Source organism: Histoplasma capsulatum, genomic scaffold, assembly GCF_000149585.1.
Source record: "Histoplasma capsulatum NAm1 scaffold_1 genomic scaffold, whole genome shotgun sequence".
Taxonomy (NCBI): domain Eukaryota; kingdom Fungi; phylum Ascomycota; class Eurotiomycetes; order Onygenales; family Ajellomycetaceae; genus Histoplasma; species Histoplasma mississippiense.
Genome location: NW_001813982.1, coordinates 3,768,008 through 3,789,456, shown reverse-complemented (window position 1 = coordinate 3,789,456; position 21,449 = coordinate 3,768,008). Strand labels below are relative to the sequence as shown.

Genomic DNA, 21,449 nt, shown 5'->3' with positions numbered 1-21,449 from the left:
TAATTTTGTATGTTGAATGAGACAAGATAGGCGGTAGATTGGCGTGCTAGAGGGCTACTGGCGAAGTACTAGTGGGCACCTCGCGAGGTGGATCATCCTCTAACAATCACGTTCCATGCCAAACACAGACTCGGCCGGATCTAAAAGTGTTGACCAAGTGGCTACAAACCAACAGTCTTCTACTCCTGGATACCCAGGTGCTCAGCTTGGTTCTCCTGATCTGCTGTCACGTCGATCACCCTTGCATAACATCAGCGGCGGACAAATAACAGAGGAACAGCCCAATCACAATGCATCTCGCAGATCCAGAACTTCCGCTATTTTCTTTTTCGTCGAACAGGAACGCGGAGCCACGAATATTTTAGTAGTCAATCGGACATCCAACCCCTCTGGCTGGGTAGACTCGATTGGGGCGGATCTTGGGCTTTGGTCCTTTTGACGCCTAGCGACGCAGGTTTACCACTTCAAGCAGGGAATGGAAGCGTAGCCAGGTGGCTTGCATGGGTCCACGATTTGGTCGAGGTTGCAGCTGTCAGTAGTGACACCCAAGCCAAACAAAGAAGAGCGCAACTGATCAAGGCAGCATGAGCCAGGAAATCTGTGTGATACAGCCTAGAAGAGAAGAATAATGGATTCTCCTGCACAATTGAATATAATCAAATGGGCCATCGTGATGCGATAATTGGCCGAAACTGCAATGATTGTCAAAAGGACGAGAAACACCGTCCACGAGCAGAGCACGATCAATTAGGGCTTGTGGCGCCAGAAGCGGAAGCTAGGGTCAAGAACGTGGTACCTGGCGACCGTATGTAGAACATCGCTATTCGCGAAGTACTCCTTGTCAAAGCTTCAACGGGATATCGGGATATCCTGTGAACTTCCGAGAGTTTTACTTAGTAGCAACTGGCTCGCCAGCAGCCCTGTCTTCATATTTTCTCCTCTTGTGCTGCGTTGTTTCAAAAACCCGCCATTATGTTAAGGGTCTCCGCTATACTCCTTGAGCATTATCATGAAACAGCTTCTTCTATATATAGACTAATCCCATCCAGGTGTCTTGCATTGAATAGCTTGCAAAGCATCCTTGCAAAGCTAAAACATTGCTATTATTTTGCTACCGCAACACGTCAAAATCATATGGCGCTGCCATCCGTATCAAGCTCAGCATCCCCGCTGATTCCTGACATTGGGTCTTTTTTTGAAATCATCGCCAAGGAAAAACAAGGGCTCCTGGGCATGTACGAGACGTAATTGGTATGTGGTTAATCTTGTAAAAAGCGTTCACTTATGGATTACTGTATTTCCAACACCCGCCTACTAGATTTTGCAATCGCATGCAGTATACTCCGTACAACATTGCATTTCTCTTGTTATTTAATTACAGTTTCTCCATGACAATTACAAAAGAATTTGTTCGATGAACGGGAAAATTTCTAGAAAACCACAACGGATAAATTATCGTTGTGGCTTGTTTTTGGCTGATGATACCAGGGGGGGCGTTTCCAGGCGGTGACGAACTGCAGGGTGGATAAGTTTTTTAACACACTCGCCGTTTCCACAACCTCTGCGACCTTCCCATAATATGCACTGACCAGTAGCCACCGGTGGGATCTGGTGTTCAAGCCGTCCGGAAGTTGCCTTAGACCCTTAAAAATGTAGCATGCCCAACGTCGGAGATGTAGATATAAATTTTGTTTGTGGAGGAAGTAAACCCGGACCGGGCCCTGAAAATGGCGAGAATACTCATGGCAGAAGGTCATCAAAAAGTTCCGGTAAAAGCACGGGTCGTGGGTACACTTTACAGCGTAGATCTCAAATTCATTCAATGGCTTCCATGTTTATGTAGCCGCCGCCATCATCGTGCAGAACGGATCGACGGCAAACCCCGAGAAGAAGAAAAGCAAAAATGGAAAAATAAAAAACTACCACATCAGCATCGACGTAACTACCAGTAAGCTGGTGACTCCTCTCAAGAGAGCTAATATCCTGAATTTTTTTTTTTTTTTTTTTTTTTTTTTTTTTTTTTTTTGGACAAAACATATCCCGGGGCGTTTACCGGCTGAAAAGTATATTCCAATCGTCGCGATGTCTATCCTCGAGACAAGCTGTTTGTAGCCCACTGTACTAGCGACTAGCCGAGAAAGAATATAGGTCTTCCCAAGTGCGTACGTGGAGAGGAGGTCATGGTGGCTGGCTTCCCTAGACTGGCTGTGCTCATTGCATATGCAGACAGGCACGGAGACCACGATGCATGCAGCATGCGTGCCCCTTTCGTAAAATTGTGGACTCGGTTGATCCGGAAGTTTTCCCTAGCGGAATCAAGCCAAAATCAACTCCCTGCCGATGAGGAGGTCAATGCTCAGGACGTCGTCGATCGTAGGGGCGTGTACGGAGTCCTATTGTACGGTCCGTTCAACTTACGCTGTAGTGACTGGGCTTCCTTCAAAGTTTGCCGTTTCTTTCATCAGTCAGCCTGCCGAAATTTCGGGGATGTTCGGTTGATATCTGGCCATCTTGGAGGAGCAAAACAGCGAGAGTAATGTCGGGGAAAAAGGAACAGGGAATGAGGGTTTGCGCAATCGGAGTCACTCCTGGACCCAGGCTATTCGCTAATTATGCCTACTATTGTCAACTCCCGGTTCGTCCATGCGATCATCATCAAGGTTGGATAGATATGTACCAGGGCCTCTCCTCCAGGATCTCACAAATTTCCATGCGCACCTTTTCGGAGGCTGAAACCATTCTTTTATTCCCGAGCAGACCACAGCGCATATATTATTATTTAGGGATGCGCCCTTACTTATAATAAGATCGGATATAAGCAATGTCTCGGATTTACCATGACCACGCAAATGTAATCCCAACATTGACATCTAGAATTAACTAGTTGATCACAGATGTATTGACAATAACGAACGCTCTGGCAGCCAATACTCCATGCCGGAGGTTGTTGACATGGGTGAAAGAGCACATTTAATTAAGTACCGAGAAAGCGGAATGTCTCAGCGAAACCGAATCCTCGAAAACTTGCCTATATTTGCCAAATATTTGAAGAAGGCTACGGAGCCTGGATTGAGCTGAGTAACTGAGTAACTGGGGAGCTTTGAAGCCAATCCGAAATCAAATATCTGCCATTTCTGTTTTCACGGGAGGGAACGAACATATTGCCCAGCTCGGTCAAAACCGAAGACCAAGACGAAAGTTGACGTTGTCCATTTGGCAATGGCAACTGTCCTGTATGGAATGGCTCATCGTCGCCTATCTGAAGAGTGTACTGTATCACCAGCGTCAGATCCTTCTTGTGGGGTCATGGCCAGTAAGTAGTTCATGTGGCCCCAGCGCTGCTGCGCTGGGATGGTTTATTCTGAACATATATTATCATTCATCTCAGCACCTCCCAGAGGTGTTTGGCGATACACCCCAAAAAGAAACAAAACTTGATGATCTCCCAAACCAGGAGCATCGTTAAAGCCATGGAGCCAGAAACAGCAATGTGGACACTCATTGGGCGGGCATGTACTGTACCCTAAGTTTTACGCAGGAGATGCAGCATTTTGCCTCCGATAGCAACAATGCAACGTCCGCAGCTGGACGGCGCATCGTTAGGTGTCTCCGATATCGTTGCAACGACAAGATGAGATGCTAACGTGACTTCGTAAAGCTACAACACATGAAACACAAGTACTGTCCAGTGCATATAACACAGCTTCGAAAAATATTTGACGATGCAGAGCTGGAAGGCTGCCCTTACCAACCCTGTGACCGACGAAAACGATGAAAAGGGAGGGGGAGCTCGATCGCAAGCTCCCACTCCAAAACACGGCAAACATAACGGTGAACTCGTTGATGGAGGGCGCGGAATTTGGAAGCCGTATTCGCGGGAGATTTCTCTATCCTGGGATTCCTGGCTCGTGCAGGTCTGGGGCTCCCTCAACGCTACAGATGGTTCACACACTGCCAAGGGCCCTGATGACAGGCATTCCCATCTCTAAAAAAAGGTTTCCTTACCTCTTCAGGAATTCGCCGATCGACGGCCTGGTTCATCAGAAATTAAACAACCCCCCGGGCCCTGGTCAGTGTTGATTCTCCGAATCGCCAACCTACCACATGTCACCACCCAAACGGTTGTGGGTCATACCTCGCATTCTTCAGTTCGGAGAAAATAGTAAGTGCGTCGACTTTCAGTCCGTTACCACCCTTATTTTTAATCTTTTATTTTTTCATTTATTTATTTATTTATTTATTTATTTTTTTTAGAGCTCTGTGCGTTTCAGAATATCAAAATGCCCCACCAACACGACCATCTCTCCGCCCGGAAATTTCTCCTGCGTATATGATGCATGTCTTTCCACTAAGTAACTCCATGCCAGGAAGGGTCCCTAGAATAAATTATTCATTGCGACATTGGTAGATGACGGAATCTCGATGGGAGATGGGCCACATATGCCTTTGAGGATAAGTGCTCATAACACTGTTGTTGTTGAGCGAAGAGCTCGGACCGGCGAAAGGGGCTTCTTGGAGAATCAGAGGAAAATCAGCGGAACATCAAGTGAGATCTTTATTGTGCAAGCCTCAATTACCAAGCGCCCCTTGAGAAATAAAGGCTATGACATAGGCTCAGCCGAAGCAAGCCACACGGGCACCCAGTGCAACCGCTTCGATCGCCTCATTTCGTAAATTGATATCCATGAGCTGGTTCGTCGTTACAACGCTTTTCAAAACCTCGAAACTTAAATGATATGTTAATAAGCTTCTTGAGGTTAGCCCCACCGTCGACTTGCAATTCCAGACGATTCACATGCGCAGTCGCCTACTAGTATCCGGGGGCCATATTGTTGAATTGTCAATTGACGCTGATATGCTCATGCTATGTCCAAAACCATCAACAATCGACCCCATCGCCCAGAGACTGCGAGGCTGGGTGGCACCGAGACGCTCCTCAGCCACACCATCATCCCCTCTCAGCCAGGCGCTTGCCACGATCCCAGACCAAACCAGGGACGATCTGCTCTCGAGTCAAGCAGCCGGAACAAAAAATCCGTGGAATGGAGTGGCCCTAAAGTATCGACGAATACATCTCTCCTCCGTTGGGGCCGTGCTTGTGCATCGGCTTTTTTTTTCAGCCAGCCCCCTGGATCAACTCCAACACGATCGTGGCGAATTCCTGTAGTCCAATAAATCGCACATAAAATTCCATGGACGGACGAGCTGAATATAAGAGCCTTCCAATAGTGTTTTTCGAACGCAGCGTTTGTTTTTCTGTAGAAATGGAATTGCTTGATCCCGTCACTAACCCCCGCACAAGCCAGTCTTGATTGTCTCTGATAACTAACTATATTATTGCTGTGGCAAACGTCTGGCAGCTGGAATTACGTTTCCCTCCCATGACCGGATGCATGTATCTCTCCAGCAGTACTCTCAGATCATTGACGAGACGATGAATTATGGGGAGACGAGTATCTCCGGCAGCTTTTGCGTCCGATTTTGAGGAGAGTGCCAAAAGTCCTCGATAGCCAATTGGCTTGCTTTTGTTTAGTATGCTTCTAGCATTCTCCAATTGTGCATGGAGAATTTGTTGGCTTGGGGGAACCTCTAGGCCAGGATGGATTTGCAAGCAGCTCAAGACCTATTCGATGCTTCCGTTATTTCTCGTCCTACGCGAGGGCCCAATATATGGATATACACAAAGCATTCATCCTATGAGCCATAGACACCACCCTAGCTTGGAGAGGCCATAGTGGGAGTCGTTTCGCCCCTGGTTTCTCCAGTCTATCGGTTTCCAGGAACACAACCCCTTCCTCCATATCCTCGATGGTGTTCGTGCGGCTGAGGCGGCCCCTCTGTTCATCTACCGTTACTACTTCATTTTCTGGGATATGAAAAGAACAACCACAGTACGCGCAAAACACCCCGGCGCCTGAGAACCTATAGCTTTCGGAATGTGAACGTTGGCTGCCCCTGCCAGGGCCGAAATCGTCTCGAATTGTGGTCCATCAACGCCTCAGCTTTTTTCCGATTCCCCGACGCTCAATGCTTTCTCCCCTAAACCCTGCTATCACCGGTTGTTCTAGGCAGCTGAAAAGGCATCATCATGTTCATCATCGAAGTTGTATGCGCAAAACTGAAGCAACATGGAGATGGAACTTCGGAGAGTGGCCGTCTCGGCATGATTCTGCAGGCTCTTTTGCTCCCATATATTCTATGTGTTATGAAATTTGGGTAGGGAGTTGTTGTGGTATACAAAAATGGAAAAACGAGAAAGTAATTGTGCAGCGTTCTCCCTAGAGTTGGATTAAACTGTCGACTAGCCGGAGATATCAAAGTTGCCAAAATACCCCTGCGAAGCTTAACTTCATCCCATTCTCTTCCTGAAGTAACTTGGAGTTTTTGCATTTTTAAGTCGGCTAATAGGCCCCCAGAAATCTGTGACTATTATTAACTTGTCAAATTTCATTACTACCACTGTGTACACATGCTTTCGCCCAAACCTCCTCCAAGCCTAGCCAGGGAAGCTTTTCATTTCGCCCACCAGGTTATCCATGCCCGTTTGTTTTATTCATCAAATGGGACTGGCGACAATCACCAGCACACCCTTACCTTTGAAAGATGCTTGTTCTCGAGAGTGAAAGTTACTTTTTCTTTGTGTCTCTTGAGTTAAAATACAATCAAGCTTATAGATTGTTATTTTCTTACGATGATCCTGGAGATGACCTTTGATTCCTACATGCTACCCTGAATAGACGCCTTTTAGTTTGCCCAGAGTTGGGTTTACTCCTCTGGCATGAAATGGGCGCTCCATCCAACCTAGACTACCCCGTGAATCGTGCCAGGGAGGTAGATTTATAGTACTCATCCTGCGGATCGGTAGTTGCATGTTCCCTCCCTTGGCACCGGTATTGGGGCTGGACCCAATACCGGAGATGAAGCGTAAGAACAAGTTGTTCTTGTTCGTCTGGCTAAAGAGCTGAGCTGAGAACTTCCAAGAAATGAGCATGCGAAAAACAGAGCCCCGCTGCTCAAGAAGCAAATTTGCCGCAGCATGATCTCACAATATCCCTTTCAAGATCCTTCCCAGCAAGCCTCCAGAGGCAATTCGGAGGGCCGTTCTTTGTTCGGTTAAATTCTTGCCCTTCGACGTCCAGCCCGTCACTAGCGGATGTAATGTCCGAAGTCGTCAAGCCTCCCTTACAGCTCGAGCAGGCGAGCAACAAAATTGGGGAGATCCCGCGAGACCTCCCCCTCCGTCTTCTGTCAAGGGAAACGGCTAGCGATATTGTTATTTTCCACCCTGTTGTTGATCCTCCCTTGAATTCCTGCTGCAGAATCACGAGAAGAAAGAGCAAGATGATTTTTTTTTTTTTCTTCAAAGGGGGACCTTGAACGTAAAAATTCAAACAGATGGCGTGCATTCAGTCGCAACCTCCAAATAACATTTCCCAGTGACGATTTTAGTATCATGGAGGTCCTGTGTTCAACTGGCAGCACGGGTTAACAGGGCCAGCAAGGGCTTGGGTGCCATCCCAAGGAGAGACAGAAATGCCATTGAGTGGCTGGCCCTTGATATTTGGTACTCTACGGAGTACTTTTTGCAGAATATCCTAAGTTTGACTCTCCTGGAGCTGGGCGGTCTCAGTGCGCGTCACCCCGGGCTCATTCCTAAGAAACCGGAGACAACAAATATATATATAGTTGACAATCGCATGTGTGGTTTTGTAAAGTAACTTGTGAATACGGATACAACCCGATCGATAATCTGTGGAAGGTGTAAAGCTTGCTTGATTGAAGATTGCTAGCTAAGTGGGAAGTTATATGGTGGAAGGATTAATAAGCCAAGACCTGCAGGTCTCACATAATCTCCTACGTTCAAGCGCCGCCCCCTTTGTCAGGGGCTGGTGTATACGCTATATCCTGCCAGATGAGGTTAAATAAATCATTGGTTGGGCCATCATCTCATCTCATTCCCCTCAGAGAGTGAGGGAAGGGGAAGGAAGATTTCTGGTTTTTTGGTTCTCTTTTTCTCTCTTTTTTCTCTTCTCTTTCCGACAACCTCGTCCAGCAACCACTCACTGCTGGTGGTACAGCATATAAATACATAAAAATCGAGAGCACAACGTTGACAGTTTCAGCGACTTTTTTTCCGCCAAAAGCAATATAGGTGCGGTGGGGCAACCATGCTACTGGGTCTTCTATTGAATGTCTGAATTAGTTATTTCTCATCTCCGTTCGAAGCGCATTTTGAGACCTTTGAAATGCCTGGTAGGTGAATATCGGTGTGGGTTATTTAACAGCCTCTCCTTTTCTTCAGACTCTGAGAGAGCGAGAGAGAGGTAATATAAGTATATAAATGTGGCAATCGTAGTTTCTGGTAAGTACAGATGCCACAAACAGCATGCGAAATCTCAATCGTGCAGTCTGAAGTATTACGGAGTAATGTAATCAAGTTCCAAGTCCCGAATCCGAGGACGAGATCAAGATAAAGAAAACCATCACACCGCCTTAAAACATTAAAAATCATACGAAAAGAATTCGAAAAATGGGAAACCTGAACGTGGAAGCGTTCTAGGATTCAACAGCGCAACGACTAGCAACAAAAGAGTTTCAATTGTAAACATAAATAAACGAACAGCAAAGGGCGTAAACTAGCCCTCCTCCTGAAATATAAGCAACATTGCCAAATGCGAAAATAAAAATTGTAGACGGCGCAGAATGAGCATGCAAAGGGGAAATATATAAAAACAACAATGGTTCAGCAAACATCGGAGAGTAAAATCAAAATCATCCATTAAAGGTTTTAAAAACATGGGGATAATATTTCATACAAACCACATTCCAATCGTCTTGGCTTTCTCTTGGAAGGACTGGTCTCTAAATCGCTTCCTCTTCTGTAGCTCCCCCGCACTAGTTCCTTCGACGCCATTGTTGTACCGGTCAGTGAGCAGGTCCATGTCCTTCAGGGAAACAAGTTTCGTCCCCTTGACCAGCTTCCATGTTATAAAAATTATCAACATGACTGGTAGCTGGATGTATAAGCTGACGAAATTAACGGCGTTGAATTTGGGGCTGAAAGAAGACCAGCCCTGCACCAGGATGATGAAGCCGTTGAGAATCACAGAGGCGTACGGGCCATACGGGTAAGTCCAGTTTTTAAAGGGGAGAAGATGCTCCAAGTTCTGCCGCTGGATTGCGGAACGGAAGCGGATCGAGGCAACGCCAATAGACATCCAAGACAGTTGGTTGGAAACACCAACGATGCTGAAAAAATGGAGTTAGTTAGCAGCAGGCCTCTAAATATTTAATCCTTTAAACGCTATGTCAAGAGCGTTGCTTCACTTACTTTTGCAGCCAGGACCATAGCTGTCCAGCCCCGATATAACTAGCTCCAAAGCAGAGCCCACTGATAACAGAGGTGGCAAGCACTGCAACCCAGGGGACGCGATGTCGATTCAATTTGCCCAAAAAGGCAGGAGCATGGCCATCCACAGCCAGTGCATACATAATCCGAGATCCTGCAAACAAAGCATGATTGCCAGCGGAGATAACGGACGTCATGATCACTGCGTTGATGAAGCTACCCGCTATCCTGCTGCCGGCCTGCTGGAAAACGATAGTAAACGGGCTCGTATGAGTATCCCTGTTGGAGAGGTTGGGGTATGTGTATGGGACGTTGAGGCCGATAATCAACACCCCCAGTATATAGAAGATTAATATGCGCCAGAAGACGTTGCGCACCACCTTCGGGAGAGTCACGGAGGGATCTTTCGTTTCGCCTGCAGTTACCGCAATAGATTCGGTCCCACCACTGTCGAGATTGAAATGTCAGTAGACGGTTGCGGGGTTGGAGCGTCATTAATGGCATTGATATATATCACATACTAAGCAAATGCAGCCGTGACGAAAACGGAGGCAAATCCACCTATTCCACCAACGAAGGGGGCGTCACCAATATGCCAATTCCTCCCACCGATGTACTGTCTATCGACATTCCCGCCGCAGTTAACTACGACTCCAAGTATAATGAATATCTGTAGAGAGATATCGTTAGAAAGCAATGGTTGCGGACTATTCGCTGGATGAGAACTTACGATAATGGTGATAACTTTCAAAAGGCTGAGCCAGTATTCGATCTACAGGTTATTCACCCCACGTTAGCACAGACTTGGAAACTAATCAGGGTAGCTGACAGCCTTACCTCTCCGTACGCTCGAACAGTGACGATATTGAGCGCAAGAAGCACGAACAGGAAAATCAAGCTGAACGCCCAGCCAGGAAAGTTATCCGACCAGTACTTCAACAGAATCTGAAGCGCAACAAGATCCGCTGCTGTGGCCACAGCATCATTAAACCAGTAGTTCCACGTAAGGGCGAAACCGAAAGCGTCATCAACGAATCGCCTTGAGATTCCCATTATTTTGTCAGCATTGTCGGTGTTGGGAAAGTTCAAACGCGCAGGATCATAGGGAAAAAGGACTCCTGGGAAAAGTTACCCAGCATAAGTGCAAAACGATCCAGCAATAGGCACAAAAGCCGCCATTTCGCCCAGCGACAACATCGTGACGAATACGATGGCACCCACAAGCGCATATGCAATGAGCATAGACGCTGGCCCAGCGGTCGCCAGCGACTTCCCCGTTCCCAGAAACAACCCTGTGCCAATGGTACCTCCGATCGCAATTATTTGCACCTGGCGGGCCGATAGCTTGCGCGACAGCTTATCCGCGACAATGACGGGCTGGCCCTGGGGCCTGACAGAGGCCCCGAAGCTGTTATTCTTTTCTACATCCCCGGTAATGCTGTTTGAATCCAAGTCGGGAGTTGCCATGGCATACAACTCTCCCAAGAGAGTCGGGCGAAGTATTTTTAGCCGCTCCAAGCGCAAGAAAGCACTTTGCACGCGGCCGCCGTAATAGTTCCCCCACAGACAGGAATCGTTTCCGTAAACAGCTGATGAGCGGACTTGGACCTTCAGAGCAATAAAACTTCGGGGAAAATGCCGGCAAACAAGCAGCAGTTACCCTCGGGATCAAAAATGGATTAGGAAGAACACACAGTCACACCAACACACAGCTTGAACGAATCAAACAAGACATCCCAGAGACAGTTGTTTATAGAGATATTCCAACGAGGCGGAGGACGGTAAATAAACTCAGCAAACTTCGAGCTTAAATCTGACGATTGGCTCATTTGTTTGCAAAGAAACGCCATCGCCCATAGAGAGAAGGAAGATTAAAGCCTAAGTGGAAGAGGGCACTCTCGCCTTAGCTTGATGGCGTGATCGCTTGAGGTTTGGCAGCTTTTGCCCCCGCACAACCCCTGGACCACAGATACTATCACAGTATGACTGGTTGGTGTGGATAGATAGATGTACTGCGTCCTCTATGCTCTGCCGAGGATCAACGGGAGTGGCGCTGGACCGGTTGGGCTTGGCGCTGCACTGCTACATTCCTCGTTGTAGCGAGAAGAAGATGGAAAATTAACTTAGCATTACTGTGGTTAGGACTGGATAAGAGATATATCACTCCAGCTCAGTCGCTGTGCTCTCTTCAGGTGTTTTAGAACCTTGCAATTCGATGCCAAGCAATATGCCAACCAGCGTCAGTTAAGTCGAAGAATAGAAGAATACTAGAACTCGCATCTAAGTGAAGGGTTCTCGACACTAGTATTAGGTTATTTTTTAGTAGCTTTGCCTACGGTCCTTAGCCTTCTCAATAACCACAAGTACTCGTCATAAGCGCTGAAGAACAGATAGATACACATACACAGACGTGGGTGCCGTCGCCATCATGATCATACCAGTTAAGGCTGTTCAATTCTCCTCATGGTCCCACGTGGCGAACTTAACTCTGCGCAATCGCACCAACTGACATCATGATGACACCCAGCTGGCTGGAAAATTGGAAAAGGAAAGAAAAAAGAACAAGAAACAGGAAAAGGAAAAAAAGGGTTCAGCATGTCTGAGCGGGCATGAAATGGCTGAACAAATTCTTAATCCATCACGCTCATCCCGCTGAATTGATTCTTGATGAACTCTGGAAACTTCAACCTTTCAATCAAGGATCGTTGACTCAAGTGCTCACCGCGCTCAGCTTTGCCAATGCCATTCTCACCCCATCTAGAATACAAACCGCCATCTTACTACCAAAGACGAAGGGGTGATGGAGATCGGGGTTGGGCGTTTGCAGGGTACAGTTGAACGCGGTTCAAAAAAAGCCGATAACGAATTGGATGTTTGTCAAGAGATTTTGAACCGTGGCATTGTTGTATGTTATCTTAAGGATTGTCCCCACAAGATTGCATGGTCAATAACTAATTGTTCGAACTTCTGTCCAACGCTTGTCGATATAATTTTCAACCCGTTTGAATACGCCCACGTACATACATGGGGCAGAATTAATCTACCAACACAGGATTAGCGATGGAATTGGCGGTTTGGAATTAGGATTAGAGTTTGATATATAGAGTTACTTGTGCCTAGAAGCACAGGGCAAAGGGATATACTATAGAGTTGTGTGTACTTTTAACCATTCGAAATGTCGAACATAGGTCAGAAATGGAGCCCTGTTCAACTCTGAACCCTGCCACCCCATCCCTGCCATGGCTGTCGAGTTGGAACCACGTTCAACTGAACGTCTCAACTTCTGTTGCGGTGTTTGTCAAGGAAAGTCTGCACTTATTCGCATTCAAAAACTGCATGCTATTGTTCCAGGGAACAAGTTTGGCAGTACTACAGAAGAATACGAGCACAGGCGGGAGACGAAAACGCGAATCTATCTTCGCAGTATATACCTCCTCGTCCGGGGGCGAGGCAACAATTAGCGCAATACCATTAGTGTAATAACTAAGCTGTTAGCTTAGAAGTACCAACCAATAATTTCTCATACTAAAATCTATGTAATCTGATTTGTTGATACTGCTTCACTATAACTAGTGGTTATATGAAGGTGGACTTGCCTGTGTTCGAACACGTGTTCCTATGGTGTTCAGCCAAGGCCCCCAAATAACTCATACATATTCCGTACGGTGAGCTACCTCCTTTGACCATATAAAAGAGGTAACTTTTCTGTAATATTATGTACAATGACTGTATCAGCCCCTTTCTGAATGTGTATTTAATAATTATCATCTCACTAACTAGTCATCAATTAATGATCTACCACTGAATTCTCTCCTCTACTTTTATATTGATTTCTATTTTTAATTATCTTTGTTCTTGCTTATCTACTTTGAAATTCTTACATCTCTGTACAAGTGAGAAAGATTAATAATGATCTTTGTTGCTGATATTACTGTTGAAGCTGCTGTTGCACAGAAGCAGCTACAGCATGATTTTATTATAAAAATAACAGTATAAAGAGAGAATGCACTGAAAATCAGCAGATAAAGCAAACTAAAGAATACACAGATAATATATATAAAAAAGCAGAATGAATGAATGATAATATATAAATTTATTTTATTTTTATTTCTTTTTTATTTCTGTGTATGAAAAGAAATAGAATTTAATAGACTAACTTCTCACTGCTGCTCAATCTCCATTATTCATACAATAAAAATAATGTAATAAAAAGAAGTTTTCAAATGATCAGATTGTCTCTGAACAAAAGACAATCTGATTCTTTAATGAAAGAGTTTTCAATCATTTATTCAGAAAAAATTATTATAAAAAAAAGTATATAAATGCTGAAGAAGAAGAGATTGTACAAATAATAAAAAAGAATTTGATTAAACAATATTGAACAACTTTTATTGATTTGTATTATACACAGTAAAGCAGACAAAAGAACTCTCATTCTCTTTTAATTGATCAGATTTTGAATGATATATTAAAGACTTACAGATTTATGAAGTATATACAAAGATGTATAAAATTTATAGATAGAAATGGAGACACTTTGATGAACGGTTATATTAAATTGAATATGATGAACTTTATATCAATGCTGAGAGAGGTTATTATTATTATTATTCTTCCGTTATACTCGTATGCAAGCAGTGCTTATGACGAGTCCTTGTGTAATGTTAAATACAGACAAGAGTTGGTTATACAGGAGGAATGTTTAGTGTGGAATGACGCCAAGAATATAACAGAAACATAGGAAAATTAATGAAAGACAGGATTTGGTACTCGCGATACAGGTTTCTAGCCCAGAAACAATAAGCTAAATCAGGTAGTAGGTCCGCCCGAAGGTACCTACTTGGCAGGTTCACATCCCTTTATTTTAGGAGCTGAGAAGTTGGCTCCGGATGCAATGTTGTCCCCTTGTGGGTTTCGAACCCACGCGCCTTGGGTCCCCACACCAAGGCGCTACCTGTTGGCCGCATTACCCATTCGGCCACCGGGGCTGCTGAAAAAGATAATAAAGGGATGAAAAGTATATAATTGAATCTTTTCTTTATACAGCAGCTGATTTTCTCATGAATTATTATATGCTACTGAGAAAGCAGTTCAGATGAGACATGCAGTTGATTGATTTATTTACAATTGAGTTGTTAAATAAAGAATCAACACTCTGCTGACCTTTTATTGAAATCATGAATAATGACAAGACAAATCAGAACAACAGATTTGAATATTCAATTGTTATATAATATAAAAATTATATTTTTTATTCAATATCACAGATTGCATTCTATCTGTTTTATAAATGAAATATTATATGAAAGTTTCTATCTCAGTTTCATTATTATCAATTTTGATATAATATTCATTTATTCAAAAATGAGAATCTGTACAAGCAGATCTTCTACAGAACTCATTTTGAATGAATAAAAAAGCTCTTTATATATGCAAACATACTGAATATGATGAAGAAGACTCATATTGAACAATTCATAGATGCACAGAAAACAGAGTTTAAAGCAGTGAATGAAAACAGCATTTGCAAAATTGAGTAATGAAATTATGATTTTTTGATCAGCTACTATCTCAATCAGATTAATAAAGAGTTTGTACAGAGTATTGCAAAGTTCAATTTTAATTTGTTAAATAATTATTATCTTTAATGAGCTACAATCATCTCATCAGAGCTGTTGAGGAAATCTTTCTGATTATGAGTAAATGAATGATTTATTTAATTCTTATTTTGAAAATAAATTCTTCTCTATCACTTCTTCTGAGATCTCTGATATATCTCTGAAACAGTTTAATAATGAAACTTTATTTGATTTAGATGATTTTATAGCTCAGAGGTTTTTGCAACTATTAGATTATTTTTATATAATGATACTACAGAACTCTGCTTTTCTTCAGAGGAAATTTTCAATTCATTCATTATGAATTGATTCAATGTTTCAATGTGTAAAGTATGAGCAGTTTGCAGATACTGTATGAGTTGCAAAGTTAGTTTCCATTCTTTTACAGAAAATGATATTTCAACATTCAATACCACAAATTTCTGAGAGTCTGAGCATCATACAGAGATAAATCAATGTGATGATAAATCAAATAAAAATCAGAAATGTATAAATGAAAAAGAAGATTGATAAAATTCAATGTGAAATTGATACAATAACAATTGAATTATAAATCTTTCAGTTTGTTTTTGTTTTTATCTGTGTATAGAAAAATACTGTTAAAATTTCTTTCATTTCTATATCTATATCTTCATTCTTCTCTTTATCAATCATTACTGCTACTGTTACCACTTGTGCTACAGCATTGTCAACTGAAAATGGTATTTGAACATATTAGCTCTTTCATACAATTCAATCAATCAGTACAGTCTACGTGTCTGACTCAGCTGATATGGTTTTGACTGCCGGCATTGTATCTACGCGTGCTCTGCTTTGTTTTCCTCTCGTTTGCCCTTGTCTCTATCGGCTCAAATACTTCTTCTTCCTTCTTTTCTTTGCTCTCTCTGTCATTCTCTGCTCTTTTCCTGTCACAACCTTCTTCAGTACTCTCTCCTTCATTATTTATCTTGTCTGTCTTTCTTCTGATGTTAGAAGCACAGACAGCTTTCTGATCAACTGAGAGAGGTATCCCTCTCTGCTCACTATAAAGCCTTCCAGGCACGGCAGCGGCGGTCCCATCAGGGAACCACACTATAGCCCCACCATGAATGGCCATACGTCGGGTCAGAAGTGGATGCGCAGCTCAGAAAAATCCTTTGCAATGAGCTGAGTCTTCTCAAGAGTTGCCACTTGGATTCTGTTTTCTCTCTCTGTGTACATAGAAATCTCTCCAGCGTAGCACGTCTCCATGCCCTTCGGGAGGCTTCTGAAACACGGGCGCTGCCCGTGTTTTCTCCGGGACGTTAAACCTATACATACATACATACAAATCAATTAATGATCTCTGAAAGCAATGAAAATAGAGATTGAATGAACAGCTCTCTGTGCAGCATCTGAAATCATTGTATGAATTTAGTTGAAGAAAGAAAAATTATAAGTGTATATTCTTTTTTCAATAAAAAATGATCATTAATAAGATAACGTAATCGATAAGCGAGCGAGCCACATAAGCAAGCGAGCCACTTCCCACCTGCCATACAACAAGAATGCTCTTCAAGTCCTGAATACAACCCAAAATTAACAAACTGATATTATCAATTATTTCCTGTACGCTTAGAGCATGTACGGGCAGTATGCCCAATAATCCCACATACACTACACTGTGGTGCTGCACGTCTTCGTGGTTGGGACTCAGCAGCCTCAACCACCCCTCTTTCCCATTCATTGATGCTTCGTACGCGATCCAAACCTTCTTCCACCCCCAAAGCTCCCTCTTGGGCTACATATGTACGGCCTCTTTCTCGCTTTCTCTTTTGTTTAGCATTTGTAGCCCTTAACTCCCTATTTTCAGCTGCTAGAATAGCAGCACTATGCATTGCCATTTGACATCCCTTGACCAGCTGATTTAGGGCACGATCAGTTGGGCTGGGTGGGCTCTGCGTACGGTGCTTAATATATCCTTTAACTTTCTTAGTCTGCTGCTCTAGCTGGTGTATATTATGTGGTGTAGCAGTGGCCCAGGAGGCCTGAGAGCTATGAGAGGTCCCAGGTGGGGTGGGGGTATGCATTGTGGTATTAAGGCGCGAGAGAACCTGCTCAGGATTGTATGGAACCAGCCCAGCTGCCCTGAAACTGCTCTTGATGTTGTTCTCAGTCAGAGCCTGCATCTGAGCTGCAGGATATAGGGCCAGAAACTCCTTCTTGTCAATATGATTGATCCCAAGCCGCATCTGATTCTCCACCTGTCGTCCATATGCAGTTTTCAAGGGGGAGAAGCACCCAATATCCAGTGGCTGAAGAAGATGAGAGGAATGTGGTGGCATGTAGAGAGCAATGATCTGATTCTCAGAGCAGAATTGATCAAATTCAGCTGAGGCATGGCTTCGGTGCCAGTCTAGAATCAGCAGTCGGTATCTGCCCTTTGTACGGGGTAGAGTCTCCTTGTTGAACACCTCTTTCAGCCAGTACAAGCCCAGCTGGTCAGTGGTCCAGCCATTCTCACTGACTCCAATCACCCAGTCATGCGGCAGCCCTTCAGTCTCATACCAAGAGGACTGATGCATCTTTCCCTTGAGGATAATCATTGTACGGAGAGCCCAGCCCATTGCATTAACCCCAGCAATAACAGTCACCCATTCCCGATCTCCAGGCTGTACAAGCTTGGGATTCCTAGCTCTTTCAGATCCAGTCACCACTCTGACAGTCCCAATAACCCCCATCTGAAAGCCTGTCTCATCAAAGTTGTAGATATCCTCTTCCAGAATCCCATACTTTGCAATGGTGTTTTGTACAAGCTTAAACCACCCACGGATAACCTCAGGATCCTCACATAGTGCACGTTGATGGTCGTACTTGCGGGAGAACTTGGATTTCAGCTCTTCATAGCGATTGACAAAGTTTCGTACCCAGCATTCACCCACTGTGGGTGAGGGGTTGATTCCTCGACTGGCAAGAAGGAGATTGGCCATTTCTCGTACAGCTGCAACCCGGGGTGGCTGACCTCGCTCATCCATGGCTAGAATCCATTGAACAAGTGATTCTTCTTCTGTAAGGCTAAGTTTTCGGTTCTTTGGGGGAATGTCCACGCGTGCTGTACGACCAGAGACACGGTGAGTGAGGGTTGAGCGAGGGACATCATACAGCTTTGCTGCAGCTCGTATGCTTGAAATTTGATCATTTTTAAGTGCTTGAATGGCTAAAAGAAGCCTTCCTTCTTGAGCAGAGACTTTATTTCTTTGAGTGGTTGACATTTTTGTTGAAAAGCATTCTTGTTGTATGGCAGGTGGGAAGTGGCTCGCTTGCTTATGTGGCTCGCTCGCTTATCGATTACGTTATTTAATTGTTATTATATAATGAAATCAAGATTTGTTCTAGAGATTGTAAAGAAGTTTGAGTTGATGCATTTACAATTAAAAATAAATTTGAATAAACTATTTATTTTTTTCAGAAGAGTAAGAAGATAATCTGTGTATATTAATTATATTATATACTTTTTAATTTTGAGTATTTCTTTATACATATAGACTGTTTCAGTAGAATTTATAAAAATGAATATTTTCATTCTCTTCTTCTCTCTTTTCTCTTTTATACATAAGACATTCTCACTTTTCTCTTTTATTCACAATAATAATAATAATAAATTGATTATAAAATCTTCTCTTTCTCTATTTCTCTTTTCAATTTCTTTTCTCTTTCTTTTTTTAATTTCATCATCATCATTTATAATACATACAACCTTTTTTGCATCAGAATCTATCATACTCTTATTGTTTTTCCATTTCATACATTGCATGAGATGTTCATTTCATCATATCAAAGAAGAAGAACATTGACAAAGATTTGTGTATATAATTAAAAAACAGATTTTTAAATTTTTTTTTTTTCATAAAAAAAAAGATCAGCTTTCTTTCACAGTCTTTTTCACAATATCATTTTTTCTTTTTCTTCATATATAATGAACAATGTGAGTACTTCTCTACTTCTTTATTATACAGTATAGAAAATTGATTATAATACAAGAGCTTTTATTTCATACAATTCTGTTACTACTCAATGCAATTTGATTCAGATTGAATTGATTGATTGATATTATTTAACTGCTGAATATCAAGATAAATGACAGAAATTGTGGCGTTCTGCCTCTAGTCTCTCTTCCGCCCTGCTCCTTCCGCCCCTGCATTATTATTCCTCCTATTCTTCCCGTATGCTGCGATCGCTCCTTCCTCTGGTTTGGATCGCTGACGGGATGACTATGTATATATATAGGGGCGTTCGCCCACCCTTCTAGATTAGGGAAACTCAGACATGAATTATCCTATCAATTGAACGGTGTACACCATAGAAATGATTAGAATATGATATAATATATATCAACAACTCTCAACTGAATATATTTTATCATAATCTTCAATCTCATATTCTGCTTATTGTTTTTGATTTTGATATATCATACATTCATATATATATCAAAGCTGATCAAATGTTGTCTCATCATTTATTATATATAAATACCATTTTGATTCAATTCTGTGATAGAACTTTTATCATAAATTATATATAATATCATATATTCTCTAAGCTTAAACTGTTTCCATTATGCTGCTGTGCATATAGCCACTTTGAAAAAATATGTGTCAATTGTAAGTAATATGATCATGCAATGCATTGCTCCCTTCACAGCTCTGCAGATCAGTCAGATATATATAATAATTTTCATAATAAACAATTATCACAATTACAATCATCAGTAATAAATGATGCAAATTATAATACTCAATCTGATGTATAAAATAATCTCATTTTTATTGAATAGAGTATATATAAAGCTTTCATTTTTCTTTTCATTATTTAATCTCTCTATTCTGTTTTATTCTGTTTTATTCTTGCTCTTTGATCTCTGTTTCTTCATTATTATTATATATTATATTATTATAGAGTTAGACTTAGTTATATGAGCTGTGTATGACATTCAAACAGTTGATTTACACTTCTACACAGTGTTTGAGATCAGTAGCTCATTAATAGAGATGAAGTCAAACAAGTTATTTAATTAGTGGTTATATAACTTTCTGTGTGTGAAGTCATATGTACTTGAATTTAATAGTGTTTCTCTTGCTAAATACAAGTATTCTGTACATATGAACATGAAATTGAATACACATCAGCAATAACCTGGTTATATGCAGTGGTGTTGATGGCTGAGTAACTGCGCCTCCACATATAACCTGGTTATTGTGAGGATTGAATTTGAACACATTGTAATCTGATTCATTTATAATTTATATTTTCTACTTTACATATTTTGCAACTTTGAAACCTTCACTTTTTGATTCATAATGTGATCATTTATATAACAATCGCTTTCATCTAATGATCATTGATTTTATCATTCTCAACATTCATATCCATCTTCTTCATCAACGGCGTAAATATGATCAATGAACGCGTTATTTCAGTTAACAAATTGATGAACTTAATAAAGAATTGATTTCTAATTACACTGCTACTGCTAAAAAAATATGAAATCAATTGCATTACATTGACACAGTGGTTTAAAGACCAGCAGATTTCAAAATCAAAAGCTATTTCAATCTTTTATTGAACGTTTACATTTCAAGAAACAAACCCTTCTATCTTATATAAATCATCTAACAGAGTACGGCTTTGCTGTTACATTTCAAATTTTTACAAATTTAGTTGAAGAGATTGTCAAATCATCAATTGAGCATAACTGAGTGCAACACTTTTGTCAACAGCATAAAAATCAAATCTGAAATGTTTATTTACAAATGATTGATTATTCAAAAAAGATTGCAGATAACTCTGTACATTTCAATCATTATTTCATTTTTTATATTGCTATTTTTTGATTATGATTCTGTGGCTTTTAATATGATTGATGGCTAATTTACTGTCAGTCATTCAGCTGCAGAAGAAGATTGCAAAATATAAAATTGAATGTTTAAATATCTACAATTTTGATGAAAAAGGTTTTATATTAGACCTTTTACAAACTATCAAGCAAATTGTCTCAATCGAATCCCTCAAATTCAAACACAATAAAAGTGTATCTCAAGATGAAAGTAGAGAATTCATTTCATTATTTATAGTCATCTGCACAGATGAAACAGATCTACCATTTGCTTTTATATATAAAAAAGAATCACGTGATATGCAAGACATCTGATTAAAGAATTTTAATGATAAAAAGAATAAAGCATATTTACTGCCTCTAAGAACAGATGAAATAATGATGAATATGAGTTTATTTAACTGCAGCAAATGTTCAATTCTCTTACAAAAGTAAAAACAGATTGCAGTTGATGATTACTTATATTGAATGATCATTCTTCTCATATCAACATGAAATTCATCAATTATATAAATCAAAATTGAATATTACTGACAGTTCTTCCTTCTCATTTCATCCACTGTTTATAACCGCTGGATCTGGCGATATTTGGACCTTTGGCAAAAGCTTATTCAAATGAGTTAAATGGAAA

At 41.7% G+C, this 21,449-nt stretch overlaps 4 protein-coding genes across 4 annotated transcripts; 1 reads left to right on the top strand and 3 right to left on the bottom strand.

The window, feature by feature from the left end:
* Positions 1-1,727: 1,727 nt before the first annotated feature.
* HCAG_01081 (predicted protein) lies at positions 1,728-3,078 on the top strand (the record flags this gene model as incomplete). The annotated part of the gene is made up of 5 exons (XM_001543985.1): positions 1,728-1,788; positions 1,844-1,948; positions 2,227-2,398; positions 2,895-2,943; positions 2,980-3,078. The coding sequence occupies 5 exons, from the start codon at positions 1,728-1,730 to the stop codon at positions 3,076-3,078; spliced, it is 486 nt and encodes a 161-aa protein (XP_001544035.1).
* Positions 3,079-8,810: 5,732 nt separating this feature from the next.
* On the bottom strand, positions 8,811-10,816 carry HCAG_01080 (conserved hypothetical protein; the record flags this gene model as incomplete). The annotated part of the gene is made up of 6 exons (XM_001543984.1): positions 8,811-9,249; positions 9,332-9,796; positions 9,871-10,019; positions 10,080-10,121; positions 10,187-10,388; positions 10,482-10,816. 6 exons carry the CDS (start codon positions 10,814-10,816, stop codon positions 8,811-8,813), a joined length of 1,632 nt encoding a protein of 543 aa, XP_001544034.1.
* A 3,392-nt stretch (positions 10,817-14,208) lies between these two features.
* Positions 14,209-14,316, bottom strand: HCAG_01079 (predicted protein; the record flags this gene model as incomplete). The annotated part of the gene is made up of 1 exon (XM_001543983.1): positions 14,209-14,316. The coding sequence occupies one exon, from the start codon at positions 14,314-14,316 to the stop codon at positions 14,209-14,211; it is 108 nt and encodes a 35-aa protein (XP_001544033.1).
* A 2,083-nt stretch (positions 14,317-16,399) lies between these two features.
* HCAG_01078 (conserved hypothetical protein) lies at positions 16,400-18,197 on the bottom strand (the record flags this gene model as incomplete). The annotated part of the gene is made up of 2 exons (XM_001543982.1): positions 16,400-16,507; positions 16,602-18,197. 2 exons carry the CDS (start codon positions 18,195-18,197, stop codon positions 16,400-16,402), a joined length of 1,704 nt encoding a protein of 567 aa, XP_001544032.1.
* Positions 18,198-21,449: the final 3,252 nt, after the last annotated feature.